This window comes from Babylonia areolata, chromosome 3, assembly GCF_041734735.1.
Source record: "Babylonia areolata isolate BAREFJ2019XMU chromosome 3, ASM4173473v1, whole genome shotgun sequence".
Classification (NCBI taxonomy): Eukaryota; Metazoa; Mollusca; class Gastropoda; order Neogastropoda; family Buccinidae; genus Babylonia; species Babylonia areolata.
In genome coordinates, this window is record NC_134878.1 from 31,338,623 (window position 1) to 31,362,898 (window position 24,276).

General features: G+C 42.7%; 1 protein-coding gene and 1 long non-coding RNA gene across 3 annotated transcripts in view; one reads left to right on the forward strand and one right to left on the reverse strand.

The window, feature by feature from the left end:
• LOC143279941 (uncharacterized) overlaps positions 1-21,413 on the forward strand; it is a 44,289-nt gene extending 22,876 nt beyond the window's left edge. The window contains exons 2-5 of one of the 2 annotated variants that reach the window (XR_013054974.1): positions 6,441-6,715; positions 11,864-11,959; positions 16,863-16,930; positions 18,460-21,413. This is a non-coding gene — a long non-coding RNA (uncharacterized LOC143279941). Of the gene's footprint in view, positions 1-6,440; positions 6,716-11,863; positions 11,960-16,862; positions 17,877-18,459 lie in introns of those variants that run through there. The other variant, XR_013054973.1, reaches the window with a different exon arrangement.
• A 260-nt stretch (positions 21,414-21,673) lies between these two features.
• The window catches only part of LOC143280546 (uncharacterized), a 60,077-nt gene continuing 57,474 nt past the window's right edge, over positions 21,674-24,276 (reverse strand). The window contains exon 29 of the mRNA XM_076585236.1: positions 21,674-21,826. Coding sequence (XP_076441351.1) covers positions 21,783-21,826 — 44 coding nt within the window. The 3' untranslated portion in view covers positions 21,674-21,782. The remainder of the gene's footprint in view (positions 21,827-24,276) is intronic.

Here is a 24,276-nt window from a genome sequence, read left to right on the forward strand (position 1 = left end):
ACCACCACCACCACCCAGTCCATCCCGGTCCCCCCCCCCCTCCACCCCCCTACCCCCCTCCCACCACCACCACCACCACCCCCGGCCTCCATCCATCCATTCCCAACCCTCCTCCCCCCTGTTCCTATCCGGGTGAGGACATGCGTGAGCGCATCGCAAATTGAATAGAAGCGGGGAGGGAGAGGGTGAGGTGGGGTAGGGGGGGGGGGGTTGGGAGGGGGTAGGGAGAACTTGGTCTGGGGAGGGTAGATGGGTGGGGGTGGGGGGGTGGGGGGTGGGAGTGTGTGTACAAGGAGTGGGAGAGGTGGTGGGGGAGGGAGAAAAAAGAAAGAAAGAAAAGAAAACAAACAAATAAAAAGAGGGGAAAAAAAACAACAACAAAAACCCAGAAGAGATAGAAAAGCGTATTGTTAGTGTCGACCCGGGTTGTCTACATATTTCATCGTACTCTTGAGTTCCCTTGCTCGTCGAATGGAGCGTATCGGGCCGCGGTGGCTCAGTGGATGAGCTCATCATTATTTCACTGCCCTCCCCCCCCCCCCCCACTCCCCCTCCCCTGTTTCCGACTTGTCCGCTTCGCACTGGCCATGCAGTTGTTGTCTCTCCTTGTTCAGTGGTTTGGGGGGGGGGGTGGCGGGGGAGGGGAGGGGGGTTCCGGGGCGGGGTTGGGGGAGTGGCTCTGCCATGTCTGGGACAAGTTCTTCCACGTTTATTCCTTGTTTTATCTATCTACATTACACACACACACACACACACACACACACACACACACACACACACACATATATATATATATATATATATATATATATATATATATATATATATATATTATCAGGGTTGTTGTTTTTCTCATCTTCTTGGTATTGTCCTTGTTCAAATTCTTTTTCATCATCTTCTTTGCTTTACACTTTTCTCCATCTGTCCTCAGTACTTGTCAGTGTGTGTATGTGTATGTGTGTGTGTGTGTGGGGGGGGGGGGGCGAAGGGGGGGGGGTGGATGGGTGGTGTCGATGGGTGGTGGGGGGGTGGGGTGTCCTGTCCTATCATACTGGAGATGGAATGAATGTAATACAGAGGGAGACGAAACAAAGGCTTCGATGACTTTTTTGTTTGTTTAGGTTTTTTTTTGTTTTTTTTTATTGGTTATTGTTGTTGATGTTGTTGTTTTTGTGACAGCGGTAGACCAGCTGTTATGAGCATCATCAATGTCCCGTCATGGTCGTTTTGAGCGTGTTGATTAAACATTAATTACACACTGCACACACCGAGAGAAGACCTGTTTTTGCACGTCACACCGGCGCCCCTGCTGCGACGGGTCCAAAAAGACTGGTAACATGTGTGCCAGGACCGGCTGAACCTAGAAGGGATTATCACTGGCAGCTGCGCTCGTGCAAGGACTCAATATATTAGCACTGGGTTCCAGGGTCGGTTTTTGGTTCTGCTCGTTCTGTTTTCATCACTAGCAATTATCACGTCAGTGCTCATCCGGCGGCAATCGTTTGTGTAGTTGTCATGGTGTGTGTTCATTAATTAAGATCATCAGATGTGTGGAGCTGCCCATTTTGGAAATTCTTCCGAGCGTAGCGGCGCGTCACGTTTTGCGGAAAAACAATTATTGTTTTTTTTAGTGTTGTATGGCATCGTATTACTTTGTTACAACATGATTATTTCTCTGTGTGAAAATCGGGCTGCTCTCCCACAAGGGAACGCGCCATTTCAGTGCAGTCACTTAATGATAGATAGACAGATAGATAGATAGACAGACAGATATATGTCTGATATATAGATATTAGATGTATATATTATAGAGAGATATAGATGTGTGTGTGTGTGTGTGTGTGTGTGTGTGTGTTTGCCTTACGTATCAAAATCATTTTTTTTCTGCATGGTTTTGCCAACGACAACCCTTTTTTTGCCGTGGGTTCTTTCACCAACACTAGGTGTATGCCGCACACAGGATCTCGGTTTATCGTCTCATCCTGATGATCAGCATCCAGGCCACCACTCGACTCAAGATCTAGTGCAGGGGGTAAAATACTGGCGAGTGTGTGATTCGATCCTGAACGGCTCAAATTCCCTAGCTTTCTAAGGCAGAAGCGTTACCGAAAGGCCACAACTCCACTTCATTTCCATGCTGAATGTCTTGAATGATCTGCTGGCTGGATTTACGGCAGCTTCTAGCTGTGTATGCAGTGTTGTTGTTTGTTGTCGTTTAAGTTTCTTCTTCCTTTCATTCTTCGAGTCTTGTTTGAACTGGGTTCCAGTGATTGTTTATGCACACCTGTGCTTAAGATTGGACCCATCGTGTGGAGTTTGTCAGGTGTGTCAGAGCACACAAGAAAAGGTTTAACATATGATAGTCAGTCGTGTCCGACTATGACCCTCAGAACTGCAGAGGAGGCAACTGCTGTTCCGACTATTTGGGCTAGAATTTGATAATAGTGGAGAGTGTCTTGCCCAAGTACATCCCCACTCTCTTGGCCAAGAGGGTTTTAGGACAGTCGGCGTTGGGATGGTTTCCAAAGGCCAACTAGCCCACAAGGCTGCAGCACTAAGAGCCAGTGCAATTTTGCCTCCTAGTTTGAGAGTCATAGTCCTTCACAAAAGACTAAGCTGTAAATGGTTTCCCATTGACTGGAGAAACCATAGATAATACAACCCTCACTTTGCTGTTGGCCCAAATGTAAACTTATGTCAATCTGTGATATAAGCCGAGTGTTGGGCTAAAGGTTTAACATACAGAAGGACAAACCACAAGACATACACCTTGAGGTTTCTTCACCATCAAACGACTTACCAACGCATGATCGGTTGTAGATGGCAAAACTGCGAAAATCATTAATCATTCAGTGAAGTGACAGGTTTAATTGGCCTGTGTGCACGGATTATGCATCAACCCTTTTAGTAAAGAGTTATCTTTTGTTTACTTGATATGAATACACATCTGAAATTCATTTTATCATGTTGTGAACAGTTCTGGCGATCTTATGTTATTAAAGCCCCTCGTTGAAATGGGGTCTATGGCCTAGGTTATGGTCTTTGAATATTACCCGAGTCTGAGTGCTTAGTAGGCTTCTGCAAGCATGACTCTGTTTCGGGGTGTGTGCACGCTGGCTGTTTTTTGTTGGTTTTTTTTGTTGTTGTTGTTTTTGTTTGTTTGTTTTGTTTTGTTTTTTTTGTTTTTTTTTTGTGGGGGGGGGGGGTTGCTGGTTTGTTTTTTGTTTTTGTTTCTTTAGCCCACTGCACGCCGACATTGATTACATGATCTTTAACATGCACATTTTACCTTCGGCATGTGTATATACACGATAGGGGGATCAGGCACTGGGAGGTCGGGATCAGTCGGAAAATAAATCTCCAACCTTAACCCGGCCACCACTAATCGAGATCGGGATTCGAACCCGGCCAGGACGCTCAGATCTGCGAAAGTGGATCGCTTTAACCACTTGGCTGTTGTCCAAGCCCGTCGTCCCGATTCTTTTAACCATTAATGTATTGCTCTTCCCCACGAAGGGATATGGGGGTTAACACGTCACATCCATGGCTGGCAGCTGGCCGTCTCCGCACCGGTTGTCCAAGGGACATAACTCAATTCATCTAACCTGACGAACAGCTGTAATTATATCCCTTGATAGGCAGTCTGCGTATCCTCATGTGCGAAGAAACGAAGATTTCTAGCCACCTGATATCCAAAACCACAGCCTTCAACTTACTGACAACTCGGCCCTATACAATGAGACAGGGTTTCACTGCCCGGATTTTAAAATAAACGCATGCAAGGATCGATTGTAGACTCAACAATTGTTACACTTCGCGCGCGCTTCCATGGGGCTTTCATGCACGTTCAGTCTTTCGAATGTGACGTCAGAGATCGAGCACAAAGAAATGCCACTGGCGTACGTCCAACCTGAGCCACAGTTAGCATCCAACGAGGGGACAGACAGAAAAGGGGAGAAAAGTCCAAGGGAATTTGAAATGAGGCTGCTCCTTGGAGTATTCTCTTCTGCTTTCACTGTTTGAATTATGTGTGTTTGCGTCACGGTGTGTGGCAAGCCAGAGTTCATTATTTTATCTCCCTCAAGACGAAATGAGTAGTGTTCTCAACAATGCGTGGACTTTCGCCCTGCCAGTCGACTACACAGAGGAGCGGAGGGGTAGAAATGTGAATATAGACCATTTATCATCGTGCAGTAATTGATAGATGAGATTTTTTTTTTTTCGAAGGGGACCACTTGAAAACAACTAAATCAAGGTGAGTTGTTAGAGTATGGCTTTGTTTTTCATCACCTGAGATCACGCCGCACGCACACACACGCACGCACACACACACACACACACACACACACACACACACACACACACACACACACACACACACACACACACGGAGAGAGAGAGAGAGAGAGAGAGAGAGTAGCCAACAATTACATTTTCTTGCAGCCGCGTGTTCCTGGCTTGAAACTATTCATTCATGTTTGACTTTATGAAAGCAGACACATCCACGAATATAAAGTGAGTCTGTAAAGAGCGGTACAAAAGCCGGCAATGATGTCGACACTTTCTTCCCCTCAGGACAGAATGAGTAGTGTTCACAACAAGGTGTGGACGTTCACTCCGCCAGTCATAGACTGGAGCGGAGGGGAAGAAATGTGAGTATCGCCCAAAAGGCAGGACCTCTTGATATACAAGCCATGATTGACGTATCGTATATTACTCGTTTCTTCAGAGGTCTACGGTTGTCGCGTGAATCTAACACTTAAAGAGGTGTGTAAACACTTCAGTCGTGGATTTTATCCACTGTTTACACAACTTAAACAATCTTTTTACTGCCCAGCACTCATCGGATTAAAATGTGATATCAGAGTCTTGAGACGAGTCTTCAGGGTTTGATGCGTCTTGTTCTGTGAAGGCTGTGTTGTTCGAGAGGCTGTCTGTCCGGGTGGAAGGTCCGTCTGGCGTTCCAAGGGGCAAGCCCTGGCTGTCTGAAGAGGGCTGATGTCCTGGCTCAGAGCTTGGTCTCCGACCGAGGATAGGCGCTATATAAGTATCCATATCAGTCAAGAGGGCTGATGTCCTGGCTGTTCTTCTGGTGATCCAAGGAGTCCTAGCTGTCTGGAGGGGTGATGTCCTGGCTGTTCTTCTGGCATTCCAAGGGGGACGTCTTGGCTGTCTGAAGAGGGCTGATGTCCTGGCTGTTCTTCTGGCATTCCAAGGTGGAAGTTCTGGCTGTCTGAAGAGGGTGATGTCCTGGCTGTTCTTCTGGCATTCCAAAGTGGAAGTTCTGGTTGTCTGAAGAGAGCTGATGTCCTGGCTATTCTTCAGGCATTCCAAGTGGGAAGTCTTGGCTGTCTGAAGAGGGGTGATGTCGTGGCTGTCCCTCTGGCATTCCAAGGGGGGAGTTCTGGCTGTCTGAAGAGAGCTGATGTCGTGGCTGTTCTTCTGGCATTCCAAGGGGGGAGTTCTGGCTGTCTGAAGAGAGCTGATGTCGTGGCTGTTCTTCTGGCATTCCAACGGGGAAGTCCTGGCTGTCTGAAGAGGGCTGATGTCGTGGCTGTTCCTCTGGCATTCCAAGGGGGATGTTCTGGCTGTCTGAAGAGGGGTGATGTCGTGGCTGTTCCTCTGGCATTCCAACGGGGAAGTCCTGGCTGTCTGAAGAGGGCTGATGTCGTGGCTGTTCTTCTTGCATTCCAAGGGGGAAGTTCTGGCTGTCTGAAGAGAGCTGATGTCGTGGCTGTTCCTCTGGCATTCCAAGGGGAGAGTTCTGGCTGTCTGAAGAGAGCTGATGTCTTGGCTATTCTTCTGGCATTCCAAGGGGGGAGTTCTGGCTGTCTGAAGAGAGCTGATGTCTTGGCTGTTCTTCTGGCATTCCAAGGGGGGAGTTCTGGCTGTCTGAAGAGAGCTGATGTCTTGGCTATTCTTCTGGCATTCCAAGGGGGAAGTTCTGGCTGTCTGAAGAGAGCTGATGTCTTGGCTATTCTTCTGGCATTCCAAGGGGGGAGTTCTGGCTGTCTGAAGAGAGCTGATGTCTTGGCTATTCTTCTGGCATTCCAAGGGGGGAGTTCTGGCTGTCTGAAGAGAGCTGATGTCTTGGCTGTTCTTCTGGCATTCCAAGGGGGGAGTTCTGGCTGTCTGAAGAGAGCTGATGTCTTGGCTATTCTTCTGGCATTCCAAGGGGGGAGTTCTGGCTGTCTGAAGAGGGCTGATGTCGTGGCTGTTCTTCTGGCATTCCAAGGGGGAAGTTCTGGCTGTCTGAAGAGGGGTGATGTCGTGGCTGTTCCTCTGGCATTCCAAGGGGGGAGTTCTGGCTGTCTGAAGAAGGGTGACATGTTGACCGTTCTTCTGGCGATCCAAGGGAGAGTCCTGATTTAATCACCTTTCGTTTTGGGGTTGTTGTTTTGTTGTTGTTGTTGTTGTGTTTTTTCTTCTTTTTTATTCAGCAACAATTCTCTCCAGCCATGAACACGGCGCCGGCACTTCGGCGACAGTCAATCGTAGACACTGACGGCACCGGAGTGCCACCACCACTGCCTTCATCATCGACAGCAGCAGCAACAACAGCGGCAACAGCCAGTAGCAACAACAGTCATCGGGCCACCTTCCTCATGACGCCCTCCTCAGCCAGGTCGGCGACCCCCCATGGGCAGTCATTGTGGCAGCGTCTGTCTCCGTCCTGCCCAGCAGGGCTTGAGAGAACTCCTCCAGGGTTACTGCGGTGGGTGGCTGTCTTCTGTTGTTGTTGTTGTTCAGTTGTATTGTGTTGTACGGTGGTTGTTTTCGTTCCGTGTTGTTGTTGCTGTTGTTGTTGTTGATGATGATGTGGTTGTGTTGTATTGCATTGCACTGTCCTGCGCTCTATTGCATTGTGTTGTAGTGTAGTGTAGTGTAGGGTAGTGTAGTGTAGTGCCTAGCACTGTGTTGTATTGTAGTGTAGTATAGGGTAGTGTAGTGTAGTGTAGAACTCTTTTCTTGTTTGTTTTTGACTCACTTGTGTAACCAAAGTGAGTCTATGTTTTAACCCGGTGTTCGGTTGTGTGTGTGTCTGTGTGTGTCTGTGTGTCTGTGGTAAACTTTAACATTGACATTTTCTCTGCAAATGCTTTGTCAGCTGACACCAACCAAATTAGGCATAAAAATAGGAAAAATTCAGTTCTTTCCAGTCATCTTCTTTAAAACAATATTGCACCTCTGAGATGGGCGCAAAAGAATTTATAAAAAAAAAAAAATGAAGCCTAATTATATGCAAACTGCATTTACTGTTATATTTATATTTTTTGTATTCTCTAAACTTGGCACTTTGATATGATATTCGACCCAACAACAAGAGCAGTCATTATTATCATTTGTTTGTTCAAACAGGAACTTCTTTTGCTAAGCATGGAAGTTTTATTTATTTTGCAAACGTTTTGGTGCAGATAGTAAAAAAGGAAAATTACTCTGTAATTAATGCTAGGGGACTTAATTTGCTTTAAACTGATCTGTCTCATCTTAAACATTACATTTTCAAATTATACTCAGTACATAAAAAGCTTGGATTTTTTTTTCTTCTACGTGTATCACAAGTGAGTCTTGAAGGCCTTGCCTCTCTTGTGGTTTTCTTGTTTTTTGTTGTGAAATTCGGGCTGCTCTCCTATCAAGTGAATTTTTCTACAAAAAGTTGCCGGGGACAACCCTTTTGTTGCCGTGGGTTCGTTTACGTGCGCTAAATGCATGCTGCACACGGGACCTCGGTTTATCGTCGCATCCGAATGACTAGCATCCACTGATACCACCACTCAAGGTCCAGTGGAGAGGGAGAAACTACTGGCGACTGCCGGTGTGATTCCAACCAGTGCGCTCAGATTCTCTGGCTTTTCTGGGGTGTACGCGTTACCTGGAGGGCATCACTCCTACTCCAGTAGTGTAGCGTACCGCCTTGCACTCCGTTGCGTTGTCTTGTACTGTAGTGCATTGTGTTGTGGTGTATTGAAGTGAAGTCTGGTGTAGCGTACCGCCGTGCATTGCGTTGTATTGAATTGGATCGGATTACGTATTACTCTTCGTCACAGCACACTTCTTCTTCCTTCTTTTACCGGATGATACTCAGGGTCAACCATTTGACCATTATCGGCATTTTGTGGTGGTGGGTTCCGGTTTAAAAAAAAAAAAATCAAGTGGGAGTGAATCAGCAGTGCCACCTTCTTAACGAAGGTGGCAAGAGTTGAGGCATCAACAGTCTCCTGGGGCAGGGCGTTCCAGTCACGGATTGTTTTTGGAAAGAAGGCATTCAGCCTGATGTCCGTTCTACAGGGGATTCTGTCAATTGTTTTGGTGTGAGTTCTTCTGGCCCGTTGTTGTTGCTGGAGGAGGTGTGGGCACTTGACTTTGGTCATGCCCCTGCTGATCTTGTATAGCATGACCAATCTGGCTCCGTTTCCTCCGTTCCAGGGTTTCCCACCCCAGTGTCTGCAGCAGTTCTGTGACACTGACTGTCCTCTGGTGTTTACTGAGGGCAAATCGTGCTGCTCTTCGTTGGACCGCTTCTATTTTGTCTATCTCTATATCTTCTATTTTGTTCTTCCTCTGATACTCGACTTCTCAGGATACCTCACGTCAGAAGTAAGACCTATGGACACAGATCGTTTTCTTTTCAATCGCCAAAGACGTGGAACAAGCTCCCTGATAACCTCCGTCATTCTGATTCCTTCGCATCTTTTAAATCTCGTCTCAAAACTCACCTTTTCCCTCAGCAGTAAGTTCAATTGTGGCAGGTCCACTTCCTTTGCTTTAGCTGTGCTTGACTATGTGTGTATACATATGTATGTGTACATAACTACATGCATGTATATGAATGTGTATTGTGTGTGCGTGTGTTTATGTACGTTTGTGCCTGCTGATGTGTGCGTATGTGTTAGGGTAGCTGTTAGATACACATGTGTGTTAAAATGTATGTATGCAGTGTGTGTGTGTGTGTGTGTGTGTGTGTGTGTGTGTGTGTGTGTGTGTGTGTGGTCACATTTTGGTGTATGTAACATAGATATAATGTTTTATGTTAACAAAAGCGTTTTTGTAAAGCACCTAGAGCAGATTTCTGGACAGTGTGCTACATAAGTATCCATTATTGTTATCTCTTTGCTGGCGGTGGGGTCCCATGCTGTACTGGCGTATTCGAGGATAGGGCGTATCAGGGATGTGTAGGTGTGAAATTTGGGCTGCTATCCCAAGGGAAAGCACGTCGCCGCAGAGCAGCGCCACCCCTCTCCCATTTTGTTCTGCCTGCAGTTGTTTTTGTTTTGTTATCATGGTGGATTGGTCTACATGATTTTGCCGAGGACAACCCTTTTGGTGCCGTGGGTTCTTATTACATGCGCTGAGTGCATGCTTTGGACGGGACCTCGGTTAATTGTAACACATGAATGACCAGCGTCCAGACCACCACTTAGGGTTTAGTGGACAGGGAGGAAATACTCGCGAGTGTGAGATTCGATCCCGTGTGTTCAGATTCCCTCGCTTCCAACGCGATACCCGCCACTAGGCCACCGCTCCATTGTTAGTGTTTGTTTGTCATTTATTTATTTTATTTTTATTATTATCATTATTATTATTATTTATTCATTCATTTAGTTATTTTATTTTATTTTATATTTTAAAAAAAATTATTATTTAGTTAGTTGTTTATTTATTCATTTACTTTTTTTTTTTCTTTTTTTTTTTGTACGCTTATAGTTGACTTCATCAAGTTTTTGCGCCTTATACATATTATTATTAGTAGTAGTAGTTCTTTTTTATGTATTTTTCTCTTTTTTTTTTTTCTTCTCTCAAGGCCTGACTAAGCGCGTTGGGTTACGCTGCTGGTCAGGCATCTGCTTGGCAGATGTGGTGTAGCGTATATTATGAATTTGTCCGAACGCAGTGACGCCTCCTTGAGCTACTGAAACTGAAAACTGAAACTGTTTGTCATTGGTGGTGGTGGTGCTGGTGCTGGTGTTCTTGTTCTTGTTATTGCTGTGTGCCAATCCTGAGGCCGGATCCGTCCGTGTCGATGTCGAGGAGATGACTTTAACTCTCTCCATACGAACGGCGAAAGAGACGACATTAACAGCGTTTCACCCCAATTACCACCATCAAAATATTGCAAGCGGAAGGCTCTTATACTGGAGAGGTGAATGTTGACAAAGAATACCACAATTCTGACGACGGAAACTAAAGGTTGGGTCATTCAGACACCCACTGGACATCCGAGGGGTCTGTGTAGAGGAGAAGAGAGGACTGGCCGTACTGAGTGAGTTAATCAGCTACCTCTTGGCTTGCACCCACAAGGTCCTGTTGTCCAGAGCTTTGTCAGCAGGCCTGCCGTGACTGACCAACACGCCACGTGTTCGTACTCCAGGGAGACAAACGAGTCCAAGCCCAGTTCCATGGGCTTAGCAGGAACGTTCTTAGTGCTGAACAGACTTACCTGAGCAGAGGGAGAGGGTGGATCATGGACATAGAGAGAGACAGAGAGAGAGAGAGAGAGAGAGAGAGAGAGAGAGAGACCACTGAACACACTGAAAGGTTTAATGTCATTAGCTATACAGCTCTAGTGACATGGGGGTGCAATCTGAACCATAATGATGAAAATAATGAAACAAAATAGAACAGAAAAGAAACATATTTGGAGTCAAATAAAGTAACGCTCGACCATCCATTTTCCGGGTTCATGGAAACAAAAGCATTCTTGTTTGTTTGTTGTTGTTTTTTTATCAACGTAATTATTAATGAACTATTGATGTGAATTACTCTTCTTTCGAATATTATAGGCTTCAGAAATGTATTTCGCCAGTGACCTTACTGTATCCAACACTCGGCTTATATCACAGATTGACATAAGTTTACATTTGGTCCAACAGCAAAGTGAGGGCTGTATTATCTATGGTTTCTCCAGTCAATGGGAAACCATTTACAGCTTAGTCTTTTGTGAAGGACTATGACTCTCAAACTAGGAGGCAAAATTGCACTGGCTCTTAGTGCTGCAGCCTTGTGGGCTAGTTGGCCTTTAGGAACCATCCCAACACCGAGTGTCCTAAAACCCTCTTGGCCAAGAGAGTGGGGATGTAACTTGGGCAAGACACTCTCCACTATAATCAAATTCTAGCCCAAATAGTCGGAACAGCAGTTGCCTCCTCTGCTGTTCTGATGGTCATAGTCGGACACGACTGACTATCATACTGTATCGTCATCGTGATTCATTTTCAACACACTGATGGTATCTTGACTCCTTGCAGCACTTGTCTTGAAAACAACACATTTTTCACGAATATTATCATAACTATGCTTTGCAGTTAAATTTTAAAAAAATGCATTTCATCTTCCGTTTTGGAATCCACACATTGGACAAGGGGAGAGTGTGGATGGCTCAGTGCAAAACCACCTTGGATGGATGGATGGAGAGAGAGAGAGAGAGAGAGAGAGAGAGAGAGAGAGAGAGAGCATGCGTCTTTTATTGCCGAACATACAACCTCTTTCCAAGAACGTTTGAAGTAGGAAGACGTAAAACTGAAGACTGGAACAGTTCCTCCTCTGTACTCCACACCAGTCAACGGTTCAGCGACACGCACTTACAACCGTTAATTCTTTCACTGCCAGTCAATTTAGAGTACAAAACTCCCTTGTGCTATAAACACAGAAAATAATTATGGTGGCTAAGAATAGCTGGGGATTCCCAATGCGATGTATAGAAAATATGGCCTGTCCTACCACCGAGCAGTAGGTTCATGAATAACAGACACATGAATGGTCACCTTTCAGTGACATGTGTCCTCTACCACGGATGTGCGCGTGTATGTTGTAATAGAGGTAGTCTCAGTTCAGGATTTGTTTCTGTTCATGATGTGCCGTGCAGGTATGTTTCACCTGAATTGTCCCTGGACTGACCAGAGCACCTTGCCACCTGAATTGCTGTGGTGAGCCATCCGGACTGGACTGTCAACGTAGACAGGTATGAAGAGCTGGACTTGAAGGAGACTTTGACACGTGTAGTAGCAGCATACTGTGGGAGACAGGAGAGACAAGAGGGACAGTTTTCAGTGGGATACATGATGCTTTTTTTCTTTTCTTTTTTTCTTTTTTTTTAACCTAGGGAAGGTGGCAGAATGGTTAAGACGCCTATCTGCCAGTACAGAGTCTGTGAGGGTCTGGGTTCGAATCCCGCTCTCGCCCTCTCTCTCTCAAGTTTGACTGGAAAATCAAACTGAGCGTTTAGTCAATTCGCGGGATGAGACGATAAAACGAGGTCCCGTGTGCAGCACGCACTTGGCGCACTAAAAAAAAATCAAACCATGGGAACAAAAGGGTTGTCCTATGGCAAAATTCTGTATACGAAATCCACTCTGATAGGTACACAAATATACTCGTATTTGCATGGTCTCATAGCCGGACTAAGTGTGTTATGCTGCTGGTCAGGCATCTGCCAACCAGATGCGGTGTAACGTATGTGGATTTGTCCGAACGCAGTGACGCCTCTTTAACAATCTGAAACTATTCTATTAACAAAATCATAACATTTCATGGAACTAGCATTTAGGCAACACGAGTTACTGGGCAAAAACCATATGTGTGGGTGATTTTCACCCATGGGAAAGGTTATACAGAGACAGCTTGACAAAAGAACTTCTTCAGATCTTAGTAATGAATCTAAGTGAGGGACTGAATGACCAAACACTGCTTTGACACGTCCAGAGCTGGAGGCATGGTGGATAATCCCTCCCTTTGGTCCCACAGGTAGAAGCTTTCAGATCGTAACTAACCTCAGGAAGAAGCTGTCAGATTGTAACTAACCTCAGGAAGATGCTTTCAGATAGTAACTAACCACAGGTAGAAGTTGTCAGATGGTAAACTAACCATAGGTAGAAGCTGTCAGGTTGTAACTAACCACAGTTAGAAGCTGTCAGATGGTAAATAACCACAGGAAGAAGCTATCAGATAGTAACCACAGGTAGAAGCTATCAGATAGTAACTAACCACAGGTAGAAGCTATCAGATAGTAACTAACCACAGGTAGAAGCTATCAGATAGTAACTAACCACAGGTAGAAGCTTTCAGATCGTAACTAATCACAGGAAGAAGCTGGTACACTGTAACTAATCACTATCAATTTTTTTCGGAGGCAAAAGTATCTTAACTGAACTCTTCCATAATCCATACTCTAGGTTACACTGCTGGTCAGGCATCTGCTTGGCAGATGTGGTGCAGCATATACGGATTTGACCGAACGCAGTGACGCCTCCTTGAGCAACTGATACTGATACTGTCTCACCAGTTCCGCTCTTCACCTGTAACACATTCTCTCAGGAAACCCCATGTCAGAACAAGGACCTACAGACATAGAAAAATGTCTGTTTTTCTTTTCACTTCCCACAGATGGGGAACAGACTCCCTGGCAACCTCCCATACTCTGATTCTTTCACCTCTTTTATTATCAGGCCTCAAAACTCACCTCTTCTCTCAGCAATAAACTTCGTTGTGGTATGTCCATCCAAACAGTATATATTCCTTTACATGTGATGTGCTTGACTCTGTGTTCATAGGTATGTATGTGCACACATATGCATGTTAATGTGTGTGTGTGTCCATCCATCCCAACAGTATATATTCCTTTGCATGTGATGTGCTTGACTCTGTGTATACAGGTATGTATGTGCACACATACGCATGTGAATGTGTGTGTGTGTGTGTGTGTATGTACATGCACAGTGTTTACATGTGTGTGTTGTTTGCAAGGCCTTTTTTTTTTTAAATATATATATATATATAAATCTGTGTATGTAACACTGTTTTAATGTGTCATGTATAATATCATGTACTTTGTAAAGCACCTATATCAGTTTTCTGGATAGAGACCTATATAAGTATCCATTATCATTATGCAAAGTGCACGGTATGTTTGTTTCTGCTGGTGGCCAGGGTTTGTGAATTATCAGAACCAAATCAGTGCACAAAATCCTTGCCACTTCTTTCAAGATTTGCAACACAACACAAGAACAGGGCTCCACACTCTGTTTGACTGACAGTGATTTAATACAGAACTGTACAACTGACAATGGGATATGGTCAATCAAAATCAAAATTGTCATAATCATCAAGTGGGATTTAAACGTTCCTAAAAACACAGGAATTACTATGGACAGTTATAATGTTGTCAGTCAAAAAACAACAACAACAACAATAATTTGTAATAGTAGCCCCTGACTGATTCTCTTTCAAAATGTTTACAGGTCTGTAATTTCTATGCAACAAAATGATATAGAGTTCAGATGCCTATGTATTTGCTGCAGATTTTAACAGTACCATGCAACTTTGCAAGTTATGAAACCGCCTGAGACTAAAGTGAACAATTCTTTCTTTTTTTTCTTCTTTTTTTTCCCCCTTCCTTTTTGTCTTATCATCAGGAGTTTGTAAACATGCAAGTGGTTTCATGTCCAAAACACATCTCATTTTTCAACAAATCAAGATGAAGGAATCCAGTTATAACTAACTCGGACTATTTAAGAGAAGAAACTTACATAGCTTACTCCAAAAATTCTATGAGATCATGGTTTTCTTCAGATACTTAATACCTCAGTTTACTATGCTAGCTGCTGACAGTCTACAACTATTCATTTAGGCCTACATGGGCCTTTTCACTGATTGATGGAATATATACATCAATGAAACAACAGCAGAAAATAAACCTTCAATCAAATCAGTTTTGATGACAATCCAATCAACAAATAAATCACTCTTCCATCTACATTTCAAATAGTTGAAGAACAAATTGATGAGGAAAAAAAAAAAGAGCAAATTCCAGTACATAAGCACACACATATACCATTTCACTTTTTTTCTGATATTGACACAATATATACATCTGTCAATCGTTTAGAAAACTTTCTTCTTTTTTTTTTTTCTAAACAACAGGCTTTACCCATGACTATGAAACTACATGAAAAGAAAAGGTCCAGAAATAAATACACAATATAAAAAAAAATGTGTACATCCCTTACCATTTTTCTTCTGTTTTGAAACCCAAGAGATACTAACTCAGAAAGCAATTCAAGCACTATGAATCAGACTATAAATCTGACAACAGCAGTGCACTCTGCTGAGCTGCATTCGAGAGATGCCAGAGAGAGGGAGGGAGAGATGAGATGCTCAGTTGCTCAGGTCAGTTAAAACCCAAACCAAGCTTACCGTTACGCAGCATCGCCAACCACAACAACAGTAGTGAATACCTGAATGAATTTGCAATCAAGACAAGCGTCATGTACGCATAAACATGGAACTGTTATAACCCCTGCTTATGTAGCAAGCCACTTCATACAAAAGGATGACAAAATGCTTGTGTTCCCCATCATCCCCCCTGCCCCTGTTCAGATGAACAAACATACAGTGTGTTAAAGTATGCATTGGATGAATATGGGAAAACAGCAGCTCTTTAAAAAAAAAAAAAAAAAATATATATATATATATATATATTACTAACCTTTCATTTTTCTCTGCGAGATTGATGACATGAACAAATTACAGTCGCTTTTAAACAGAGTTAAGTAAATGACCCTCGTATCCCCTATCCTCCATCCCCTTTCAAATTATTTTGCTGACAATATGTTGTTGTTTTTAAAAGATAAAAAGACACAATACATATACTCTTAAAAATCACATTTTTAGGCCTCAGATATTGTGTACACTCGAAACAACGCGTTACACATGTGCACAATAGTCCAGTGTAATCGATGTGGCAAAAAGGCAGCAGTTGACACAGCAAAAACAGTAAAAGCGAGTTTTGTTTACATCATCTTCAACGTGTACATGTTGGTTACAACAGTGTAAAATGTGAAGCAGCAAAGTATGCAAACAGTACTGTTTACAATCCAGGGAAGAAAACAACAACAAGGCATACATGTACATACATGCATGCACACAGCATAAATACACACACACTTTACCAAAAGAAAAAAAAAATTAAGCGCAAGATAACAGCAAAATTATCAACAGATATGGAGAGATAAAAAAAATAATAATAATAATAAAAACATTAAAAAAAAAAAAAAACAGTTCCTCCCCCACTCCACATCAAATATCAAACTCTCCCACACGAACACCCCACTACCATCACCACAAAAAAGAAACGATACTATCTGTACAACAACACTGCCATCCCACTTAAAGACAAACACTGATCTAACATCACAAACAACTGTGCGCAGGTAACGGGACTCTTCAATATTACAACACATAATTAAAACAAAAAAAAAAACCTTCACTTCTCTCTTCAAATTATAACCAATAATTTAGAAAAGAAAAAAAAAAGAAACAAAAAACATCCCTTCCCTCCTCTCTTCCCAACCCACAAGAAAAATTGCATGAAACTCAATCAGGCAATGACAAACATGCTTCAGAGTTGTTCCCTCCCTTGTCTTTCAAAGGGAAACAACTTCAAGCCAATGCTGCTTTAAGAGCAGAGGAAAGTTTTCTTCCGTGTCTTTCGCTTAACTGTGATCAAAGTGACCGGAAGAAGTAAACAATACAGGATTGTCAAAAATCTGCGGGCGTTTTGTAGCAGCCAAATTTTGCCATACTTGTTTGATGTTTTGAGAATTACCACGTTCATTGCTAATGTCTTCACGTAAATCTGGTTTCTTTGCACACAAAAAAAAAAAAGAAAAAAAAGAAGAAAAGACAGTTACATTAGAATTTCTTAAGTTTTTTTTTCAACATGTCTATTGACATAAAGAATGTTTTAGCTAGCTACATTAGAAATTCTTAAGATCTATTAACCTGCGTATTAACAAAAATGTTTTAATTCAAGATCCCTCTGCCTTTTATGGTCATCCGGGGAATTAATTCATATTCAGTTTGTCTAGATGACGCACAGAAAGACGAGGCTCAAACCTCACCTTCCGCCGCCTTCACCTGCTGCAACTGAAGTCAGGTACCCATTCACATCGTTATGTATTGTGCTCAAGGTGTTTGAAGATAACATTATGAAAAGACATGTCAGTGATGTTATGCAATACAGCTACACATAATTATACACTGTGTCCAAACTGACAAGAGATGAACAAAGTCTACATCAGTAGATATTTTTTTCCATTAAGCTGGTACCTTGATATCTGATAACTTCTGAACCTTAATGTATGAAGGGAGAGAACGTGACAAAGTTCAAGAGGAATACAAAAGCTCAGATTGTGATTTTTTTTTTTTTTTTTTTTAACCAAAACAGGTAAATCTTCCAACCTCCCCTCCCTAAAGCCTGGCAAGAGGAATAACAAAATAAAATAATGTGACTAGAAATGAGTGCTTTGACTTGAAAGTTTTACATGTATATGTTTGGAAAAAAAAAACACCTTTAAGGCTTACCATACTAACCATTCTTTGCCCTAACCTTTGCTCAGTTAAGAAATTCTGACATGTACATGCAGCTGCCTTTGCCCCAAAGTGTCTTGATGTCACCTAATTTGTGCAAAACACAAACACACTGCACCAGAGAGGCGCGTTAGAACATGATCACACACAATAAAAACCTTTGGGTGGTGAGAATAAGATGGAAACTGGGATCAACAAGATGGTATCTGCTGACAACTCAAACTTTAACAAACCTGAAAAAAAACCCACCTTTTTTCAGTTTCTGATTCTGGGGAAATATGTAGAATAATTGCTTAAAAATATCATCATCATGATCATGATCATTTCTTCTTCCTCCTCGTTCGCCTCCATGATCATCATCATTGTAGGTACAGCCTAGCTGACCACAACAAGGTCAAAATTAATCATCAACAAATACATATTTAAACAAACCAAAGATCTGTTTACCGCATCTTTTCAACAAAGCTTTGAAGAATGAAATCAGATACAAACCTGGACATAAGTGCTGCTGCATCTGTAACTCTCAGTCGCCATGAGTGATGTACAGTGCTCACAAGAAGTTAATGACTACTTGGGAACTTTTACAGTGTTGTTCTTGGGGGCATGGTGAAATGATGCTGCTTTGGGGTGGGGGTGGGGGGGCGGGGCGGGGGACAAACATTAATGGATGCTGCCATTGCAATGAGCAACACACTCATAACTGGAGGTACTTTCTTGCACATGCACTGACAATTTCTTTGTTTGTTGTTTATTTAATTAAAAAAATAAAAAAAAAATTCACAGCTATATTTATAAACAAGTGGATAACTGTCATTTTTTTGGCTGAAACCTTGATATTTCAAATATGTTTTTCAACCTATTCATGGTACATGTGTACCTAAAACAGCCATTTGTGTATTCAAAGAAAGGCCAGTGGCAGCCCAAATGCAGTCTGCATTATTTATATCATCTCTTTATTTTAACATTTCCTGGAAACATACCTGTTTTGGGGGAGTTGTTTTGTTTTTACGAAATGGCCCTTAACTCTCCGTGAAGTCTGTTATTGAAATGAAAAATGTACACTCTAACAAAGTACAATGTCTGCTTTTCCCACAGAATGAAAGGACTGGACAACCTTACAGGCCAGAAATCTAAGGAAGGAAGGAATCATTCAGAAAAAGAAACGGGTAAATCAAAAATCATTCCATCATTCTCTTACTTTATAAACCAAACACTCACCAAGAATAAAAGTGAAAGACAAAACAGACTGTCTTCCCTCTGTTCTTTACAGTATGTATGTCAGTAATCGTTATGTGTATCATCAATTTCCAGACTTGCAGACAAGAGGGTATCAAACGGCATACAAAAAAACGGTTACTTTCTCACACAAATTTCGTCAGGTCAAGAGATCAAATGAATCCATAAAACCATTTCATTTAACAGGAAAAAGACACCTCTGCGAATACAAAATGAAATGGCATCCAGAGAGGCCAACCAACCCCAATTTGTACCAAAAAAAAAAAAAAAAAAAAAAAAAAAAATGTACATTTAAAGCAGCAACAACAACAACAAAAAGGACCAACTTGAAAACACAGGACAGGAATGGGACCCTAGCCAGTCCCCACTAGTTAATCAAGGTACAGTATACGTAATCAATTAAGTGTTTCAACAGTTTTAAGATACCAGCCACACAAGACCTGTGATCATTCTTGCTTTTCTCCCCTCTCTCTCTCTCTCTCTGAACAGGGAGCAGTGTAACTTCAGTCCAGGCCGGAGCGACTTATTATACAATAGTCTGGTCAAACAAAAATTACAAACCAAATCAACTGTACCAAAACACCATTTGTGAATGCAGACAAAGACACAAAAACAAAATAAACAACGAATGAATTATGTACAATGTTCTGCCTTACTGAATAAAAAGCAAACACAGAAAGAATGGGGGAAAATCAGGTTGACCTTTTCTATACTATCTGATTAATGTTGCTCATCACTCAACTAATGGCACAGACTGACATCAGTATACAGCTGGGCCAACAGCGAAGTGAGAGCTGCATGATCACTGGTTTCTCCACTGCAATGGGAAGTCATTTACAGCTTAGTCCTTTGTGAAGGACTATGACTCTCAAACTAGGAGGCAAGATTACACTGGGTCTTAGTGCTGCAGCCTTGGGAGGCTAATTGGCCTTTAGGAACCATTCCAACGCTGACTATCCTTCAGCTCTCTTGGCCAAGAGAGTGGGGTTTTAACTTGGGCTGGAAACACACCCTCCACTAAAAATCAAGTTCTAGCCCAGATAATTGGGACAGCAGTTGCCTCCTCTGCTGTTCTGATGATCAAAGTCGGACACAAAACGACTCATACATACACTGCATACAGTCAGTGGGAAAATATAGCTGCTGTAATCAGTATGATGAATACTAAAACATGCGATATGTTTCATCCTTTACAGCTCGCATATTTCACTAAATCCATGGGGTACCCATACAACAGATTACAAAAACATTATCAAGCAGTACCAAAAGCGTCATGTACACACAAACAAAACAAAAACATTTGGCTGCATCCTTATGAGAGACAGAAAAAAGTCCACATATTTTCTCCATGCCAAACAATGCAGGGTTAAAAGAATTATTAAAACTCTGTTCAAAGCAACACAAAAATACTTTTGCCATCATTAAAAACAATACTGTGTCAGGCATGTTCTCTCTCTCTCTCTCTGTTCTCAGTTCTGTTTTTCCTTTTTTCTTCTTTTTTTTTTGTTTTTCCTCTCTTTACTATGAACGTGAAACATGACTCCTGGTACATCCTAAACATAAAACAAAAAATACTTAAAAAGTGACTGACAGCAATATGTTTTTTTGGTTTTTTGTTACTGTACATCTGAGGTTCAAAATAATGTGTTTGTGCTTTATTTTGATGTTTTCCCGTTGGGCATTGGTGATCAAGAGTAGGAAACAGCGAACTCGTTTGCCCCAGTTTTCTCAGAAGTACGTTTGTGGTCATCACGAGACTCAAATGCATGTATCTCAGAAACTAATAAAGATACTTGAATTCTGTTTTTCTGTGTTTTATTCAGAATTCTCTCTACTTTCAGATAAAAGAATAATATCATTTTGTGAATTCTGACTATTATCCATGATTTTCGCATGCACAATCACATATATATATATAATATCAGACACTGTTAACACAGACTGTTCCACTATTCAATTTTTCAAATCCTATCTTAAAACATATTTGTTCAAACAATGTTTCAAACTGTAAATCTTTCTTCCCCCTCCCCCTCCTCCACACCTTCTGGCTGTGTTTGATTGAGCATGTGTGTGCGTTGAGAGGTGGGGAATGAGGTGGGAGAGGTGTGTGAGTGTTCTGAGTGACGTTATAGTTTGTAAAATTGTGGGATTTTTAGCATCTTAAACAAGTTAATGGGTTGGGTTGGGGTTTTTGTTTTTGTTTTGTTTGTTTGTTGTTGTTGTTGTTGTTTTTTACTGTATTCCTGTATTTTGTTATAGTAAATGTACTGTCAAATGTCCTTGGAGCAGCAGGGAAAGTGTGAGACAAATAAACACTGTTATTATCATTATTATCATAATCATTCTTCTTTTTTTTTCTTCTTATCATTATCATCATAATTACCATTACTGTTATCATCATTATACTCTTCTCATTGTTATGGGAATGTGTGCACTGACTTTCCACATCATGATCATGTCACGTGCCTGGTCAACCCAACACAACCACTTCCAACACGATCAACCCAACTTTAAAATCACTCTCTGTCCTTGTAACATCATCCTCAAGAAAGACGACAGAACAAACAACCCAGGATAAAATAAGAAACACACATACACACACAGGGATATCATTAAAATCAAATCGGCACAAACAAGCACAAACAGAATGAAAGCAGAGTGAGACCAAAAAAAAAAAAAAAAGTTGTAGATTAAATCAATAAGACAGGGAGGACACACTGTATTCTTTGGTTTCTTTTTGGAGATGAAAAAGATGGCACATAATCATCATCAACAGTTCCACCCTGATACAGAGTCAAAAATCATTACTCAACATATACTCAAAGATTAAATTTCTTTTTTTTTTTTTCTTTTTAAAAAAATAAAAATGCCAAAATAATTTCTGATATTCAAACCTCTTATGCAAGTCTTTAAAAAAAAAATCATCAAACATACATACATACATGCAACTCACAAGACTTTAAAAAAAAGCAACAACAACAAAAAAAAAAAAAACGCAAAAAGTCCCCTCTAAAAAAAAAAAAAAAAAAAAATTAAATAAGAATTTTTAAAAAAATCATCATATTGTATAGACAGCGCATATATGTCTATATTTAAGCAGACTTAGCGGCTGACAGATGTAGAGCTGCTGTGAAGTGCAGGGACTTGTGCTGTTGGTCCTGTCACACCTCCCACCTTCCCCTTCAGCCCGTCATGTCCTGGCTGCTGCTGCCGCTGCCCAGTCTCTCTGCCATCACACACAGCATTCCTCCAGTCACTACAACAACCTGTCTCTCTGCCATCACACACACAGCATTCCTCCAGTCACTACAACAACCTGTCTCTCTGCCATCACACACACAGCATTCCTCCAGTCACTACAACAACCTGTCTCTCTGCCATCACACACAGCATTCCTCCAGTCACTACAACAACCTGTCTCTCTGCCATCACACACACAGCATTCCTCCAGTCACTACAACAACCTGTCTCTCTGCCATCACACACAGCATTCCTCCAGTCACTACAACAACCTGTCTCTCTGCCATCACACACAGCATTCCTCCAGTCACTACAACAACCTGTCTCTGCCATCACACACAGCATTCCTCCAGTCACTACAACAACCTGTCTCTGCCATCACACACAGCATTCCTCCAGTCACTACAACAACCTGTCTCTGCCATCACACACAGCATTCCTCCAGTCACTACAACAACCTGTCTCTCTGCCATCACACACAGCATTCCTCCAGTCACTACAACAACCTGTCTCTCTGCCATCACACACAGCATTCCTCCAGTCACTACAACAACCTGTCTCTCTGCCATCACACACACAGCATTCCTCCAGTCACTACAACAACCTGTCTCTCTGCCATCACACACACAGCATTCCTCCAGTCACTACAACAACCTGTCTCTCTGCCATCACACACAGCATTCCTCCAGTCACTACAACAACCTGTCTCTCTTCCATCACACACAGCATTCCTCCAGTCACTACAAAATCCTGTCTCTCTGCCATCACACACACAGCATTCCTCCAGTCACTACAACAACCTGTCTCTCTGCCATCACACACAGCATTCCTCCAGTCACTACAACAACCTGTCTCTCTGCCATCACACACACAGCATTCCTCCAGTCACTACAAAATCCTGTCTCTCTGCCATCACACACAGCATTCCTCCAGTCACTACAACAACCTGTCTCTCTGCCATCACACACAGCATTCCTCCAGTCACTACAACAACCTGTCTCTCTGCCATCACACACACAGCATTCCTCCAGTCACTACAACAACCTGTCTCTCTGCCATCACACACAGCATTCCTCCAGTCACTACAACAACCTGTCTCTCTGCCATCACACACAGCATTCCTCCAGTCACTACAACAACCTGTCTCTCTGCCATCACACACAGCATTCCTCCAGTCACTACAACAACCTGTCTCTCTGCCATCACACACACAGCATTCCTCCAGTCACTACAACAACCTGTCTCTCTGCCATCACACACAGCATTCCTCCAGTCACTACAACAACCTGTCTCTCTGCCATCACACACAGCATTCCTCCAGTCACTACAACAACCTGTCTCTCTGCCATCACACACACAGCATTCCTCCAGTCACTACAACAACCTGTCTCTCTGCCATCACACACAGCATTCCTCCAGTCACTACAACAACCTGTCTCTCTGCCATCACACACACAGCACTCCTCCAGTCACTACAACAACCTGTCTCTCTGCCATCACACACACAGCATTCCTCCAGTCACTACAACAACCTGTCTCTCTTCCATCACACACAGCATTCCTCCAGTCACTACAACAACCTGTCTCTCTGCCATCACACACAGCATTCCTCCAGTCACTACAACAACCTGTCTCTCTGCCATCACACACACAGCATTCCTCCAGTCACTACAACAACCTGTCTCTCTGCCATCACACACACAGCATTCCTCCAGTCACTACAACAACCTGTCTCTCTGCCATCACACACACAGCATTCCTCCAGTCACTACAACAACCTGTCTCTCTGCCATCACACACACAGCATTCCTCCAGTCACTACAACAACCTGTCTCTCTGCCATCACACACAGCATTCCTCCAGTCACTACAACAACCTGTCTCTCTGCCATCACACACACAGCATTCCTCCAGTCACTACAACAACCTGTCTCTCTGTCATCACACACAGCATTCCTCCAGTCACTACAACAACCTGTCTCTCTGCCATCACACACAGCATTCCTCCAGTCACTACAACAACCTGTCTCTCTGCCATCACACACAGCATTCCTCCAGTCACTGCAACAACCTGTCTCTCTGCCATCACACACAGCATTCCTCCAGTCACTACAACAACCTGTCTCTCTGCCATCACACACACAGCATTCCTCCAGTCACTACAACAACCTGTCTCTCTGCCATCACACACACAGCATTCCTCTGGTCACTACAACAACCTGTCTCTCTGTCATCACACACAGCATTCCTCCAGTCACTACAACAACCTGTCTCTCTGCCATCACACACACAGCATTCCTCCAGTCACTACAACAACCTGTCTCTCTGCCATCACACACAGCATTCCTCCAGTCACTACAACAACCTGTCTCTCTGTCATCACACACAGCATTCCTCCAGTCACTACAACAACCTGTCTCTCTGCCATCACACACAC